At 39.2% G+C, this 13,881-nt stretch overlaps 2 protein-coding genes across 5 annotated transcripts; both read right to left on the reverse strand.

Annotated features, from left to right (window-relative positions):
* Window positions 1–4,622, reverse strand: msl1a (MSL complex subunit 1a). Of its 2 annotated transcripts, none has more exons than XM_084425694.1 (9): window positions 4,545–4,622; window positions 3,170–3,907; window positions 2,795–2,994; window positions 2,214–2,458; window positions 2,046–2,110; window positions 1,067–1,134; window positions 845–969; window positions 692–764; window positions 1–585 (listed from the first exon to the last, which is right to left on the reverse strand). In XM_084425694.1, exons 2-9 carry the CDS (start codon window positions 3,791–3,793, stop codon window positions 495–497), a joined length of 1,491 nt encoding a protein of 496 aa, XP_084281820.1. In that variant the 5' UTR covers window positions 3,794–3,907; window positions 4,545–4,622; the 3' UTR covers window positions 1–494. The 2 variants fall into 2 exon arrangements, with proteins under 2 accessions (XP_084281820.1, XP_084281819.1); XM_084425693.1 differs by having other exon boundaries at window positions 4,496–4,598.
* Window positions 4,623–4,799: 177 nt separating this feature from the next.
* Window positions 4,800–8,188, reverse strand: LOC311300980 (major histocompatibility complex class I-related gene protein). 3 transcript variants are annotated; one of them, XM_084425716.1, is made up of 7 exons: window positions 7,945–8,188; window positions 7,314–7,574; window positions 6,384–6,656; window positions 6,002–6,292; window positions 5,661–5,776; window positions 5,529–5,550; window positions 4,800–5,433 (listed from the first exon to the last, which is right to left on the reverse strand). In XM_084425716.1, exons 1-7 carry the CDS (start codon window positions 8,000–8,002, stop codon window positions 5,381–5,383), a joined length of 1,074 nt encoding a protein of 357 aa, XP_084281842.1. In that variant the 5' UTR covers window positions 8,003–8,188; the 3' UTR covers window positions 4,800–5,380. The 3 variants fall into 3 exon arrangements, with proteins under 3 accessions (XP_084281842.1, XP_084281843.1, XP_084281841.1); XM_084425715.1 differs by having other exon boundaries at window positions 5,243–5,436; XM_084425717.1 differs by lacking the exon at window positions 5,529–5,550 and having other exon boundaries at window positions 4,800–5,436; window positions 5,635–5,776.
* Between the last annotated feature and the right edge of the window lie 5,693 nt (window positions 8,189–13,881).

Raw genomic sequence — 13,881 nt, forward strand, 5'->3', positions numbered from 1 at the left:
CCATAATATGACATTTTAATATTTGAAATAATTTCTTTAGCTACAAGTATCTTACACATTTTCTTTGAACAAACCTTATATTACAACAAATGCTTCAGTAACCGGTTTTCACAATCTTTCACTCTTTCATTCCCTTTATGTGACGGAGAACTCACACGCAATCAACAAAAATGCAGCATGTACAGTTTCAATATATTTTTTTACGGCAGCTCTTGATGTGTTAGGGTAAGCTTTGGTCGTGAACGTGAAACACTGAAGTGTTACATTCAGCATCATGATCATGGGTGTGTGGTTGGGAGAGCTTGTTTCTCAGGCATTATAGAGCAAAACACATTTTCTCATGGATACCAAGCAGGGGATTTTAGGGAGACCTTCAATCTGCTTCAGAAGATCCAAAGTGCAATCTAGGTGAGTATGAGAGATGAGACCACAAGGGCAAGACTTTGCTTCAGCGCACAGGACGGTACAAATGAAGCAGCTTCCTTGCGATGGTTTCATTTGCGACATGTCCGATGAGGGGTCCGTTTCTTGGTCATCTCTGCTCGACATCGACTACGCTCATTAAACCAGGGCAAGTCAAAGTTTCTGTTGAAATACAGCGAAAGAATTACTTTTATATATTGCAATTAAATCAAGATATCAAAATAAACATCATTAGCATTATGCAAAACAAAAACAATTTGTAACTTACTGCTGTTTCAGGTTGGGAAGAGGTCTTCCAAAAGCCACCACTGGCAAAAAGGGTGTCACCATAACAGACTCCACTGAGGAAATACACAAAAAATAAGCACATTAAAAGAGAGGACCAAATACTTTCAAGGCCAGAATCCATCTGCTGACATACCATCTTCAAGGTCTGGATAGAAGGAGAGCAGCTCTGGTTCGCTTTCCTGAATGACCTTCCTCCTGTTCATCCTCTGCTGCAGGCGCTGAAACATCCTCTGCTCCCGAATACGCTGGATATCCCACCTGAAAAAGAGAAATGAGATTAAAGGATAAATAGATTCACAATGCTCTTGTCTACTGGACGCTACACATAAGAACAAAAAAACAAAACAAGCATCACCTCTTCCTCCTTTTCTCATCAAGTTCAAGCTTTGAATGTCTCTTCAGAAAGACGTTATCATCCAGACACTGCACAGAAGAAAGGTATGAGTATTTAGATGCATTACTAGGGCTGAATGATTAATTAAAAAAAAAACAATATGGCTTAGTGCTATAATCAATTCACAAAAGCTGCAATGTAATTAAATGCATCTTTGTACAGCACAAGCAGTTCATGATTTGGCGTTTTCAGCATCTCACAGTGGATCGGTTCGCAGAAAATGCAGCTCCATTTTCATCTGCTCCGAGTTTGGGTTGCTTATAATGTGCATTTGGGAACACAGTGCCACAAACCAAACTGAGTGAAAACATGAACACACTGGAGAGCTGCTTTATAGTGGAAAATGAAGTTGTACTTCTGATGTACTTCAAATGAGACACTGATTAAAATCAAGCTGCTTTACCATATTAAACATGAAAAACAATCTATTGTATAAAGTGCTATATAAATAAACATGACTTTACTAGAGTGCTGAATGAAAAAGAACTTTGCGGTGAGTATCAAGGTTTAAAGTTTGAAAATTAAAAATCTGGGACAGCCATACCTATTAGTATTGTAATTTTACAGTTGTGCAGTAAAATATAAAAACTGCTGCAAAAACGCATTATTATATTATTTTTATATATACTTTAATAACACTTGACTTTTTATTTAACATTGAAATAGCATTATTGCAATAGTATTACTTTTGTTTTCTTTTGATATACAGTATATATATATATATAACATTTTTATCGAATAGTAGTGATGATGATGATGATGATAATAAATCTTTATTATTTTATAGTTATACTGATATATAATTGAAAAAAAAAAATCTGGCCAAATTGTGCAGCCCTATAAACAAGTAATTTGATTCCCCCCTCCCCAATTTGTGCGGCCCCATGCATCACTGAATGAAAGATTGCATATTGGGGTGCTGCTCACAGTTCTTACTAACCTCAGGGATGTCCGACGACTCTTTTTGTCCTAAAGGCTCTAAGATACTCTCCCGCCAGGATGGAACTACATACAGAGAATAATGATAAATTTGAACATCTTAAATATACTTTAATTTCAATATATAATTCAAATCATTAACAGAGAGATTACATAAATTTCTCCCCACCTGCAACTGTGTCCTCATGTACAGGTGAGGATTCTCGCCACGGCGATGGTGGCGGCTGATGCCAGCAGCAGAGGTACATCTCTGTGGTAGCCAGATAGGGCAGTTCCTCCGAATGAGACAATTCAAGCCCCATCTCTTCCTGGGGTTCCTCTTTCAGATCTGGGCCATCCTGTGGTGGTGGTGGTGGTGATCTGGGCTGCCCACGTCGTGACCTACCCATCCGAGAGTCTTGGAAAAGAAACCTCCTTCAAGAGGGGGAAAAATTAGGACGTATTTAGTTTTATCAATTAATTGCTAAGAACTTCATTAGGTACAGCACATTAGTTTGAACAAATGTTAAAGGAATAGTTCACCCAAAAATGAAAATTCTGTCATCATTTACTCACCCTCATGTAAAATAAGATATTTTGAGTAATATCTCAGTGTTTTTTTGTCCATACAATTGAAGTCAATGGTACCCAAAACTGTTTGGTTACCAATATTCCTCAAAATATCTTCTTTTGTGTTCTGCAGAAGAAAGAAAGTCATACAGGTTTGGAACTTATTAAAATATTTCAACAACAAAAAATTCATGATCATACCTTTTCAGGTTTTTCCCTCCTCTTCCAAAGTGCATTTGCTTTGGGGTTTGGACCCGCCCCTCAGAATGCTGGACGTCGTCTGAGGCAGTGGCCTCGGCCTCAGGTTCCCTACGACGAGGAGTCTGAGAAGGACGGGATTCTGCTCCATCTTTTTTCACCATCTGCAGCCGGCGCTCCATGCGTTCGATTCGTGCCATTAGCTACAAACACACACCTGTGTTAGGCTGTGTATTAAGCATTGTGTTTAGGTGAACAAGTGAAACAAGTGTTTCAAAATAAGAAAAGTGGGAAACTATGAACATGCCCACTTTAACATTTAAATATGCACATGATTTAAGCTTTTATTTCATCATAGGAGAAGAAAAAGTGCAATACCATCTCTTTTTCAGCTTTAAGGTCATCAATCTCTTTGCTCTTGTTGTGCAGTTGCTTCTGCTGCTGTTCAATCAATTGCAGTTGCAGCAGCAGGATCTGTCGGATGCAGCTGGTCTGCGTGTCCACAAGGCCTGAGCCTTTCCTCACATTCCTACGCTTCCCATCGGGACTGTTCTCTGGTGAGGGGATCCCCACGACCGCCCCCACTTGCCCTCCATCTCTCCGCTGATTGCTGCCATTTGATTCCATAGGATCCATATTCCCTACGTGGTTGTGTTTGGCTGGACAAAACAGTGATTTGCTCTTGACCGGGGAACCTTCAGCCCCCATCTGCTTGGTTGACGGGAGTGTCAAGGCCTCCGGCTTCTCCCAGTTCTCCTCCTGCCCGAGGTTCCCTGCTGGAGATTGGTCAGGGCAGCTCAACACGCCCTGATGACTGATCTTTGCTTGGCTGTGTAGGTGATGCTTTTGATTTACACTGTTGTGGATTGTGCTCAGCACGTTGGTGGCGATGTTGCGGCTTTCCTTCTTCAGGCCAGCCAGGGATTCATGGGCTCCAGCTGGTTTCTTGCTGAGGCTTGTGTCCAGTCTGTGTCCTCCACTTGTGAACACAGTGGATTGCATAGTCTTTTCGACTTGCTCCAGTTGAAGATATTTTACCAACACCCAGCTCTACAGATGAGGACGATTTGTGACAGGCTGGATTTGTGTCTTTGAGGCCCCTTTTCTATAGCCATTCTAGGGGAAAATAACAAAATAAGGTATTTTATTTATAAGGTAAGACATCTTATATTAGATAAGACAAATAGGCTGCAAAGCAAAATGGAAAGATTGGCATAGAATGAGTGATAAAGGGCTGACGTATTGCTTGAATGTGATTTAATGGTTCTGATAGCTTGACATCCAAGAGTAGAAATGTAATTTCAGAAATATTATGTCTGATCATATTTCCAAAAAATAAATGCATATGGTTAGGATAAGCTATCCTTCCAAATGTGCAAATGGCATAAATGCATCCCATGCATTACGTTTACTGTTTCAGGGAGAGCATTGTCCAGCCTCAACTTACATGCAAGCAACTGGGAGTTTTTTATTTTATTTAACTACAATGAAAACCCAGAGTCATGCATTAGCAATTGTTTGGGCACAGGCACTGTGCGTCCACCATTTTAGATCTAACGTTACAGCAAAAAAATGTTTACAATCAATTTAGCAGTTCCCTTCGTCTGCTCTTGAGGGACGATGGCGCCATTTTAAGTCATGCAATCATGCTGCATATTTAAATATAGGGAGCATATCGCAACCACCGACCAAATAGTTCCTTACCATTTTGCATCGATGTTATTTTAATTGTCCCGACCCCGCCCGAACTCACCTATCGCCTTCCTTTGGCCCACTTTCCGATTTTGTTTGAATGTACGCACGCAGCGCATGCGCGGTGCGTTTGGAATCTGATTGGACGCGCGCAGAACAATATTTCGTGGCGCGCGCGTCTGGCTGGGTTTGAGGGGCTTGCATTATGACATCATGCAGAAATGCACTGCAGATTTACACGCCAGTTGCAAAATTACGGTAAATATGAGTGAAAGTATGAACCGAGACATTATAATGAATTCACAGACTAAAATATAACAAATGTTTGTTTATAAGCTCAATGTTAAAAATTCAAACAGTTAAAAAAATAAAATAAATATAGAGTAGCCTACTACCTGATTAAATAAATACTGATGAGTTCTGGGGCTGATTAGCTGACAATACATTCTGGCAAACAGTGTATGCTAAAATACACTGCTGTGTGTTAAGTTGCGTTGCGTATAGACTACATGCGTATACATGCAGTTATTAATATAAATCACATGCATACTTTTGTAAAACTTACACATATTGTAAAAATACTGAAATAGTCAATACTATAACAGACAAAACCTGGGTGTGATAAGAATACAGTGAAAATGTTTTTTACACAAAAAACAACAACCTTGCAAACCTAAATGAATAATTGAAATGTATAAATGTAGCTAATTAAAACCACATTCTCTTAAAATAAGTCTTATTTTCTTCATCAATGTTCTTCTCTGGATGCTAATTGATGTTTAGGGTGTGTTTTTTTTAAATACTTTTTTTTTTTTTTTTTTAAGGTCAGTCAGTTTATCAATACAAAATGTGTCCATTCTGTAAATGTGAATAGATAATGTTGTGCCTCTTCAGATGTCATATCTGCGGTTGTTCTATTGTTTGGTTCAACAATATCTGCGGTTGTTCAGCTGCTGAGGAGAAAAAAAGATAAAGAAAAATCACACATTCATAAATGTACATAATTTAACTCACTTAAATAAGTTGATCAGATCAGAACACAAACCTGAAGCTTGTATGTAAATGACCTGCAATATAGAGACAGATATACAATTATGAAGCATGGACAGCAGTCAGCAGAGGTTATGCCTTATGAATATAATCTTATGTACTAGTGAAAGTGTCAGTGACTCTGTACCTGCCCAAGCTGTGTAGATCTCTTCCTCCATATTTTAAAGGCAACCAGAGCTCCAAACACACACAGCAAAAGTAGTAGTACAGAGGGAACCACAATAACAGGATCAGGACCAGGTTCTGCAATCAATCAATCAATCAATCAATGTGTGTGTGTGTGTGTGTGTGTGTGTGTGTGTGTGTGTGTGTGTGTGTGTGTGTGTGTGTGTGTGTGTGTGTGTGTGTGTGTGTGTGTGTGTGTGTGTGTGTGTGTGTGTGTGTGTGTGTGTGTGTGTGTGTGTGTGTGTGTGTGTGTGTGTGTGTGTGTGTGTGTGTGTGTAAAAGTTTGCCCTATCAATTTAATACCTATACTGATGTCAAGTTTGTTCTCCAGGCCAAGGTGAGTCACAGTACATGTGTAGGTGTGCCTTTCTCTTTGCTCTTTGCCACTGAGTTCCACACTCTTCCTCATCTGGTATTTTCCATCAGCATTGGGCAGCAGTTCTCCTCCTGTGATCCTCTCCTCATTAACTGGCTGGCCGTCTTGAAGCAGGGTCAGATTAATGTGACGTGGGTAAAAACCAGTTGCCAGGCAGGTCATCTGAACTACACCTGTCTCACTACAAAAGCGTTTAATCACTCTCACTCTGGGCTTTACTGTCAGGGAAAGAGTGAACACATTAAGCAGGAAACACATAATGCATGTTTTCCAATCCAAATAAATGAAGAGTGCATTTGTGAAAGTTACCTCTTGCCATCACATGCTGCTTCTCCTTTTTTAGATATTTCCTAAGCTGGCTAATGCACAAAGGGCGGTAAAAGTGGGCATACAGCCATGCATCATACTCCAGCTGTGCTCTACTCTTTATGACAGGCCAATTCCAGTGAGTGTGTTGGTCTCCCTGAACGTTATAGCGTCGTTCAAAGCCACTCTCACCATTAAAGGCCTCCAGAGTCATCATTTGGCCGGGCTCATCGTGGAGAAGTTCGCATCCAACTAGTCTCTGCTGCACATGAAGGCCTTGGAAAGAAATGGTCTCAGATGCACATAAGGATTGAATTCACAATTCTGGCAATGCTTGTTATGACATTAACACAAAGTTCACAGTGCAAAAAAGCTTTACTTAATTTTGCTGACAACACTATATTTACTGATAGAACAATAAGGTTATCTACCAATCAAAAGTTTAAGGTGAAAAATATTTTTTATTAATGTTTTTGAAAGAAGTCATATGCCAACCATGCAAGGCTGAATTGATATGATAAAAAATACAGATAAAAACAGTAATATTGAGAGAAATTATTAAAAAATTTAATCAATTATTTATATATATATATATATATATATATATATATATATATATATATATATATATATATATATATATATATCAATGTTGAAAAAGGTTGCACTGCTTAATATTTTTGTGGAAACCGTGATACAGTATGTCAGGATTCTACCACATTATTTGACCACTTCCACTTTTAATCTGTTTAATACAAGTATGAATAAAAGTAGGCCTATAGGCCATGATAGGCTCATTGATTAGGCTAAAATCCTACTGACTTCAAACTTTTGAATGGTAGTGTATGAACATAATGGACAGATCTGAATGAAAATATTTATTTTCAAGCACTCTCAAGAGAATAGAACACAAGCCCATTAGAGAAAAATTACCTCTTGTATAATTTAAATAATCAATTAAGTGGTATGCTTTGGTTTTCATGCCCTCGTGTATGCCTTTGAAGACTGTTGATATAGTCATTTGCTCCGTGACATTAACAGATTCTTGCGCTGATGCCGGGACAAAACTTCTCTCATCTGCGTTATAGTGGCCGATGACAATATCATCCAGCATAATAACTGCAGTGAACTCTGGGAACGGGACTGAACTGTCTCCAGTCAAAAATGTAGCAAAGACCCATAGCGAATGTGACCCTGTAAGAGAGTAGAGTTAGGCTAGGCTACCTATTAGATTTTGGTTACACTTTAAGGTTACTTTGTTACAGTGTAATTAATTATACATTTAAGTACTGAGTAATAATAGTTAATTACAAGCAGGCCTATTTACTAAAAGGTTAGTTTGGTTTAGAGTTAGTTGCATTTAATTATGCATAAGTTGTAGTTATTACTTTAGTAACTACATGTAACGTGTAACGAGGACAATGAAAAAAATAAATAAAATGAAGGTGAGAGTGCAGAGCATGCAAATTAGAAGCTTCAGATGATAATTATTAGACAATATAAGGAACTAGAAAACGTGCTTCTAGTGTTAGTGCTGTAAAACTGTACGAGTGAGCATGCTTACCCGATTCAGAAAACACAGGGGTTGGCAGTATACACGCTGCAAAGATGAAATAAAACATGCCTTTTACAAGGTGTTAAAAAGGGTTAAATGTTTCCTTAGATACGTCTAATTCTTCTAATTTTGTAATAAGTTTCAGTCTGACTCTAAAGGCAACATTCGGGTAAATCTATGCTATAATTCAGCACAGTCCCGTACTGACACTTCCTCGTTGTTGTGCAGAGGTTAGTTCATTCACTGGAGGTGTGGTTAAAAAAAAAAAAAAAAAAACTCCGGCCACTAGGGGACGCAAATCAAGAGCCTCTAAACTGAATGTGGAACCTTGGAAGGTAGATTTAAAATATTGACAGTGTAATATGGTTAAAAAGAAGACAGTTAACAGTGCATTAACTGTCTAGGATTGTGGTGTTGTCTTTTACTGTTGTAACAATTATTTTTTAGGAGAGGTTGCTTCTCGATTGGGCAGTCAATTTAGCACTCTTGAATCAATTGCTGGTTTTACATGGGTTTTGTGCTTAGAGTACTTTTAGCTGGTCAGGATGAGAGACAATGTTGCTGATTACTCATTAGGCCAGTTTGGGGGACAATCTTAAACCAGCTAAGCCATGCCATTTTTGGCTGGTTTGATTGTTTTTTTTTTTACATTTATTAATTTAGCAGACACTTTTATCCAAAGTGACTTACAGATGAGGAATACAACAAGCGAGAAGTGCAGGTAATACAAAGTTTCAGATATCATTTATAATAATGCAAGCTAGAACAGGGAGAGATTTAGGAAAAGTGAAGGCATAGGGGAAGATTCTTTTTGTGCTGATGGAAGAGATGATTTTTCAGATGTTTCTTGAATATCGTCAGGGATTCACCGATAGGGATGGGAAGATCATTCCACCAGCAAGGAACAGTGAACTAAAATGTTCTGGAAAGTGATTTTGTGTCTCTCAGTGAAGGTACCACGAGGCGTCGCTCACCTACCGACCTCAGGCTTCTGGAGGGGATGTAGACTCCTACGAGCTGGTGGAGGTAGGAGGGTGCAGAGCCCATGTTACGTAGGCCAGTAAGAGCTATGTATATAAACCTCACTCTCCTGGCCTCAAGAAGGCTAGTGACTGACGCTAGAGGCTACGTTCTTTAGCGTCCTTGTTAGCGCGCGCGCCTCCCATGCCGGTGCAGAGAGATAGACAGAGGTGTGATGTGGGCACACTTTGGCTCATTGGCAACTAGTATTGCTGCTGTGTTGTGGATCATTTGCAGAGGTTTGATTGCATATGATGGACATTCAGCCAAGAAGAGGATTGCAATAGTCCAGCAGCCTAGAAATGACCAGGGCCTGATCTTCCTGATGTTGTGCAGTGCAAACCTGCATGACCGTGTTGTCCTGTAATGTGGTATTTTAAGGTGAGCTAGTGATCAAAGATTACCCCAAAAAGTCTGACTGAACTTGATGGGATTATTGTTGATGAACCTAGCTGGCTGGTGTAATTGTGCTGTATAAACAGAGTGGCAGGGAAGACGAGCACATCTGTCTTTGCCAGGTTGAGCTGTAGGTGATGTATCCATGCCGAGATTTCTGCCAGGCAGTCTGAGATCCGTGCAGCTACCGTTGGGTCATCTGGTTGAAATGAAAAGTAGAGTTGAGTGTCATCAGCAGCATAGAACTGGTTGGACAAACCATGTGCATGTGCTTGTATAATGGGTCCCAGTGATGTAGTGTATATGGAGAAGAGGAGAGGTCCAAGAAATGACCCCTGAGGAACTCCGGAGACCAGTTGATGTGCTTCAGATACCTCCTTTTCAAGGTCTTTGAAAGACCAACCTGTGAGGTAAGATTCAAACCAGCAAAGTGTGATGCCCAGAATGATAAGAGGGTGAACTGGGAATTATAGACTGCATGGGAATAACTGGAAATTATGTCTATAACGTGAATACAGTAAACCGTATACTATATAAATAGTTAGAATGTGAACTGGGAGTTCAAGATCTTGATGACAAAAATAGAACTGTAATTATTATTATTCTCCACTAGATCGCACTCTTTGCCAGGTTAATGCTATTGTCATTCACAGTAGGCCTCATGTTCAACACTGAACCTCACACATGTTCTCAAGTAGGACTCTTTAATATCATGTAAACAGCAAGATTATGATTCATTAGTGTACAGATTTGTAAACATGTTAATAAACAAGGTGTTTTTGCTTTATATGACAATGTTTTTTTTGTAACTTCCCACAGGGTAATTAAGTAGTGAATAAGAAATCCCCGGAATAGCAGCTACCAGTATATCACGATGATAAGACTTATCAATATTATAATGGTGTATGCAAAACATGCAATGACAAGGCCATATGAGTTCAGTTAGGCCCATGTCATAAAACTAACCTTGGTGAACTACACAGAATATATCATAATAATAATATTATAGAATACTACTCAGAATTTGATTTCTAAATGTTTGATATATACAAAAATGAATCTCTTATGTCCTCACTCTCTACCCTTTTTCCAGCTTTACAGCACCCTCCAAAAACAGTTTCCACGTCCTTCAGTTTACTGGATTTTTTTATTTTTATAACCTCTTATATTTAGTTTTTAGCCTTTCCTTTGGTACTTTGTTGTATACACAGTAAATACAGCTAGCCTAAATAGTAGAGCCACTTAAATGTGAAGAACAAGACCACGATTATCATAACTTATAGCCAGTCATAAGTTACCAAGACCACATATTATGCCGAACAAAAGAGGAAAATCAAGTAGCTGAGCAAATGAGTCTATAGTTGTAAAGAAATGCAACAGGTAAATTCATAGCAGGGTTCACTAAAGAAAAAACGTTTTAGGGAAAAATGTTCTAGGCTACTAAGGATAGTAGCCTAATTTAAAAAGTCAAATGGATGTCTATAATATCCCTATCTATAGATCCCTATCGTGTCAGTATGAATGCACGTTTAAATAGATTGTTTCCCTCAGGCCGCTGAGATGTTTACATGAATGGTTGACCGAGACTACCCGATTTCCACGAAAACAGAGCGCCGGGTCGACGCCCACTTTACTGTTCCACTTTAGTCGTAACAGCACCCCCCGCACGTGGACCAGCCTGGTGACCGCGCGCATCCGCAGCAGTACATTCGGTGACGACACACCCCTATCACGCTCCTGTGCGTGCAGCGCTGTCCTAAGTGCGGGACAACTCACATGGCACACGGGGACCCTGCGACTGCAGCGAGCAGAAAAACAGGGAAGCATGCCTCTATGCGCATCGATGCATTGAAGAGGTTTCGAATATCGTTTAGACATTTGCTTGAGGATTGAACAGTCCAGCGCGAGCGTTTCCATCGTAGCCTACACATGCCAGAGAAGACTGGCGAAGCAAATTACCAGTCGCTAATTGAGTTAAGAGATATAGCCTAGATGTAGTTGCTGTTTGAAGACGTTCCTGTGGCTATTAAACTACTAAAAGTCGTTTAAAGTAGGACTATTAAAAATATGTTTTCATCATGAAATGAAATTTCGTTAGGCTATACGAAATCATTTTTCCTTCAGTCTTAAAATGAGCCTCGTGAGAAAAGGATTAACTCGAACACCGGATCATTCCAAGTGAAGTCATTATTTAGGAGTATGTGCTTAAAGCAGCAACTGTGAGAAAGAAAGGAGTCGCTGGAGCTTTATTGAGTCACGCGGACAGTAGGTTATGAGGCGGCTCGAAGTGACCTACATTCATAACGCTGCAGTTTAGTCTTCGCGTTTTAAAACTTGATTGTAATGATGATATAGCCTTGTTATAGGTACATAAAGTATTTGTTTCCAGTGATTGTATTTATTGTTATAATTTTAGGCATTTATAAAAGAACATATCATATGATATTCATCTCGATCAAGCAGGAACACAATCTGGGCCAAACCCTAAATGGCTCAAAACTAAGCTTTTAATTGTCTTATCCACAAATTAGCCTATTGGTGAGGAAATTAGCCAAATTCAAGACATTATAAAGCCATTGTGGTCTCAGAAAAACATCAAAGACAGATTTTTCGGGAGATTATGGGAAGTTGTGTGTGGGTGTGGAGTGATGAATCACAACGAGACACGAGTTGCATTGTGATGCTCCAGAGCGGTGTCTTCGAATAGGCTATATCTTCTGAGAAATATAATAATAAAAGCATGGATGAAGAGACTGTGTCATTGTGTGGGGAGCCTTTTTAGCTGATGTTATGTGTGAGCTATACTTCACTGTGAAAAGTCATTTAATGCGTTGGTTGCAGGAGAATATTGTTGAATGGCTTGCTTCACACAAATGAAAAGTTATCTATCGGATGATATTTTTCAACAAGGCAATGCTCCTGCCCAAATTGCAAAAACAATTATGAAGTGGTTTGAGAACAAGTCCATCAAGCTCATGTTTTGGCCTGGTCAGAGTCCAGATTTGAACCAGATAGTGAATGGTCTCACATTAAACTCAAACGAACTGGGAGGCATTTTTCAGCGAACTGTTCGAAGTAATTAACATTGACTGGAACAACAATGACTTTTCTTCCTGTAAAAATCTATCCGCAATTTGGGGAAGGCTATTCTGTGCTAAGTTAACCTACTTTATGTAGCCTAGCCATTTGTGCAATTAATGCAAATTTCCTGATTTGTGATTAAAATGGTTAAGACCATTAAAAGACCACTAAATAATTTGGCTTGGTCTCCATGCCCAGGAGTGTATATGCCTATAATGACAGCAGTCTACCTAAAGGCTTTTTGGTTAAATCCCAGTTAGATCCTGAGAGAAGCGCACGAGCAGCCCACTGTTGCTATGGTTACCTCCTCATATGGACCCTTTGGCGAGTATCTGTATAACACGTACGCGTTACTTGTGGTGTTACGACCGTTTGTGGTTATTGAAACGTTTAAAACCCCTGTTAGAATCTACTTATCTGTAATACAAATGAAACATTCATTTTAAGAAATCAAACAGCTCTGTGTCAATAATTCCTATATTGATTAAAACAGCTCTGAATGAATTGGTTGTGTGGCTGCTTCGTGTTTGTGTTCTCCGGGTTTGCTCACTCTAAAGACATGCATCAACATTTTACCAACACATTTAGACAGTCTTGGCTCTGCTGCCGCCTTTGGTGTTCCCAGATGGAGGGAAAGAGCAATGTTGAGAGGCTAATGAGTGTGACTTCCTCACGTGGTCGAGCACGAGCATTTGCGCCAGAGTCAGTCAACACAGAGAGGACGAATAGCACAGGGATAAAACTAACTACAGTTCCGATTGTGAGGCCAATGATGAGTAGCCTATCATGCTGCACGTTGTAAATCGTCATTGCTAAAAATATGCACGGCTGACAAGGTGTGGTGCTTTCTGGAGAGTCGAGATTATTATTAAGGTTTTGACGGGTCACCATTTTAAAACGAACAGTAGCCTACGCAAATAACAATATTAAATATTAACAAAAGTTTTTGGCAAGCCTACCATTCAATACCACCCACGGGCTTTGAACATCGAATACTATTCTTTGAACTTTGTAGTAGCAGGTAAACAATGTAAATAGGCCACCACCCTACAAAAAAGTACTGTGACAGACAGTATACCAAGCTAATAATATAGCAGGCCTGAAATTCATTATCTGTTCTAAAAACTTGGTACGTTACGCATTCAGCACTTAATGAGTTTATCATTCAGTACCAGAATCAGAATGAGCTTTATTGCCAAATGCTTACACAGACAGGGGATTTGTCATGGTGAAAGAAGCTTCCAGTGCACAGACAGAATAACAGCGATAAGACATAGATAAAAGTAAAATGTGTGTGTGTGAATAAAAGTGAATACAAATTAATAGACAATATAGACAATATAAATATGTTATATGCAATGTAAGGGAAAAAAATTAAGTTTAATCAACTTGGATGTTTAAGTCATTTCAACTTAAATTACGTTAAACTGACTTTAAAAACGATTGGAA

The sequence above is a fragment of the Rutilus rutilus genome, assembly GCF_951802725.1.
Source record: "Rutilus rutilus genome assembly, chromosome: 1".
In the NCBI taxonomy this organism is placed as follows: domain Eukaryota; kingdom Metazoa; phylum Chordata; class Actinopteri; order Cypriniformes; family Leuciscidae; genus Rutilus; species Rutilus rutilus.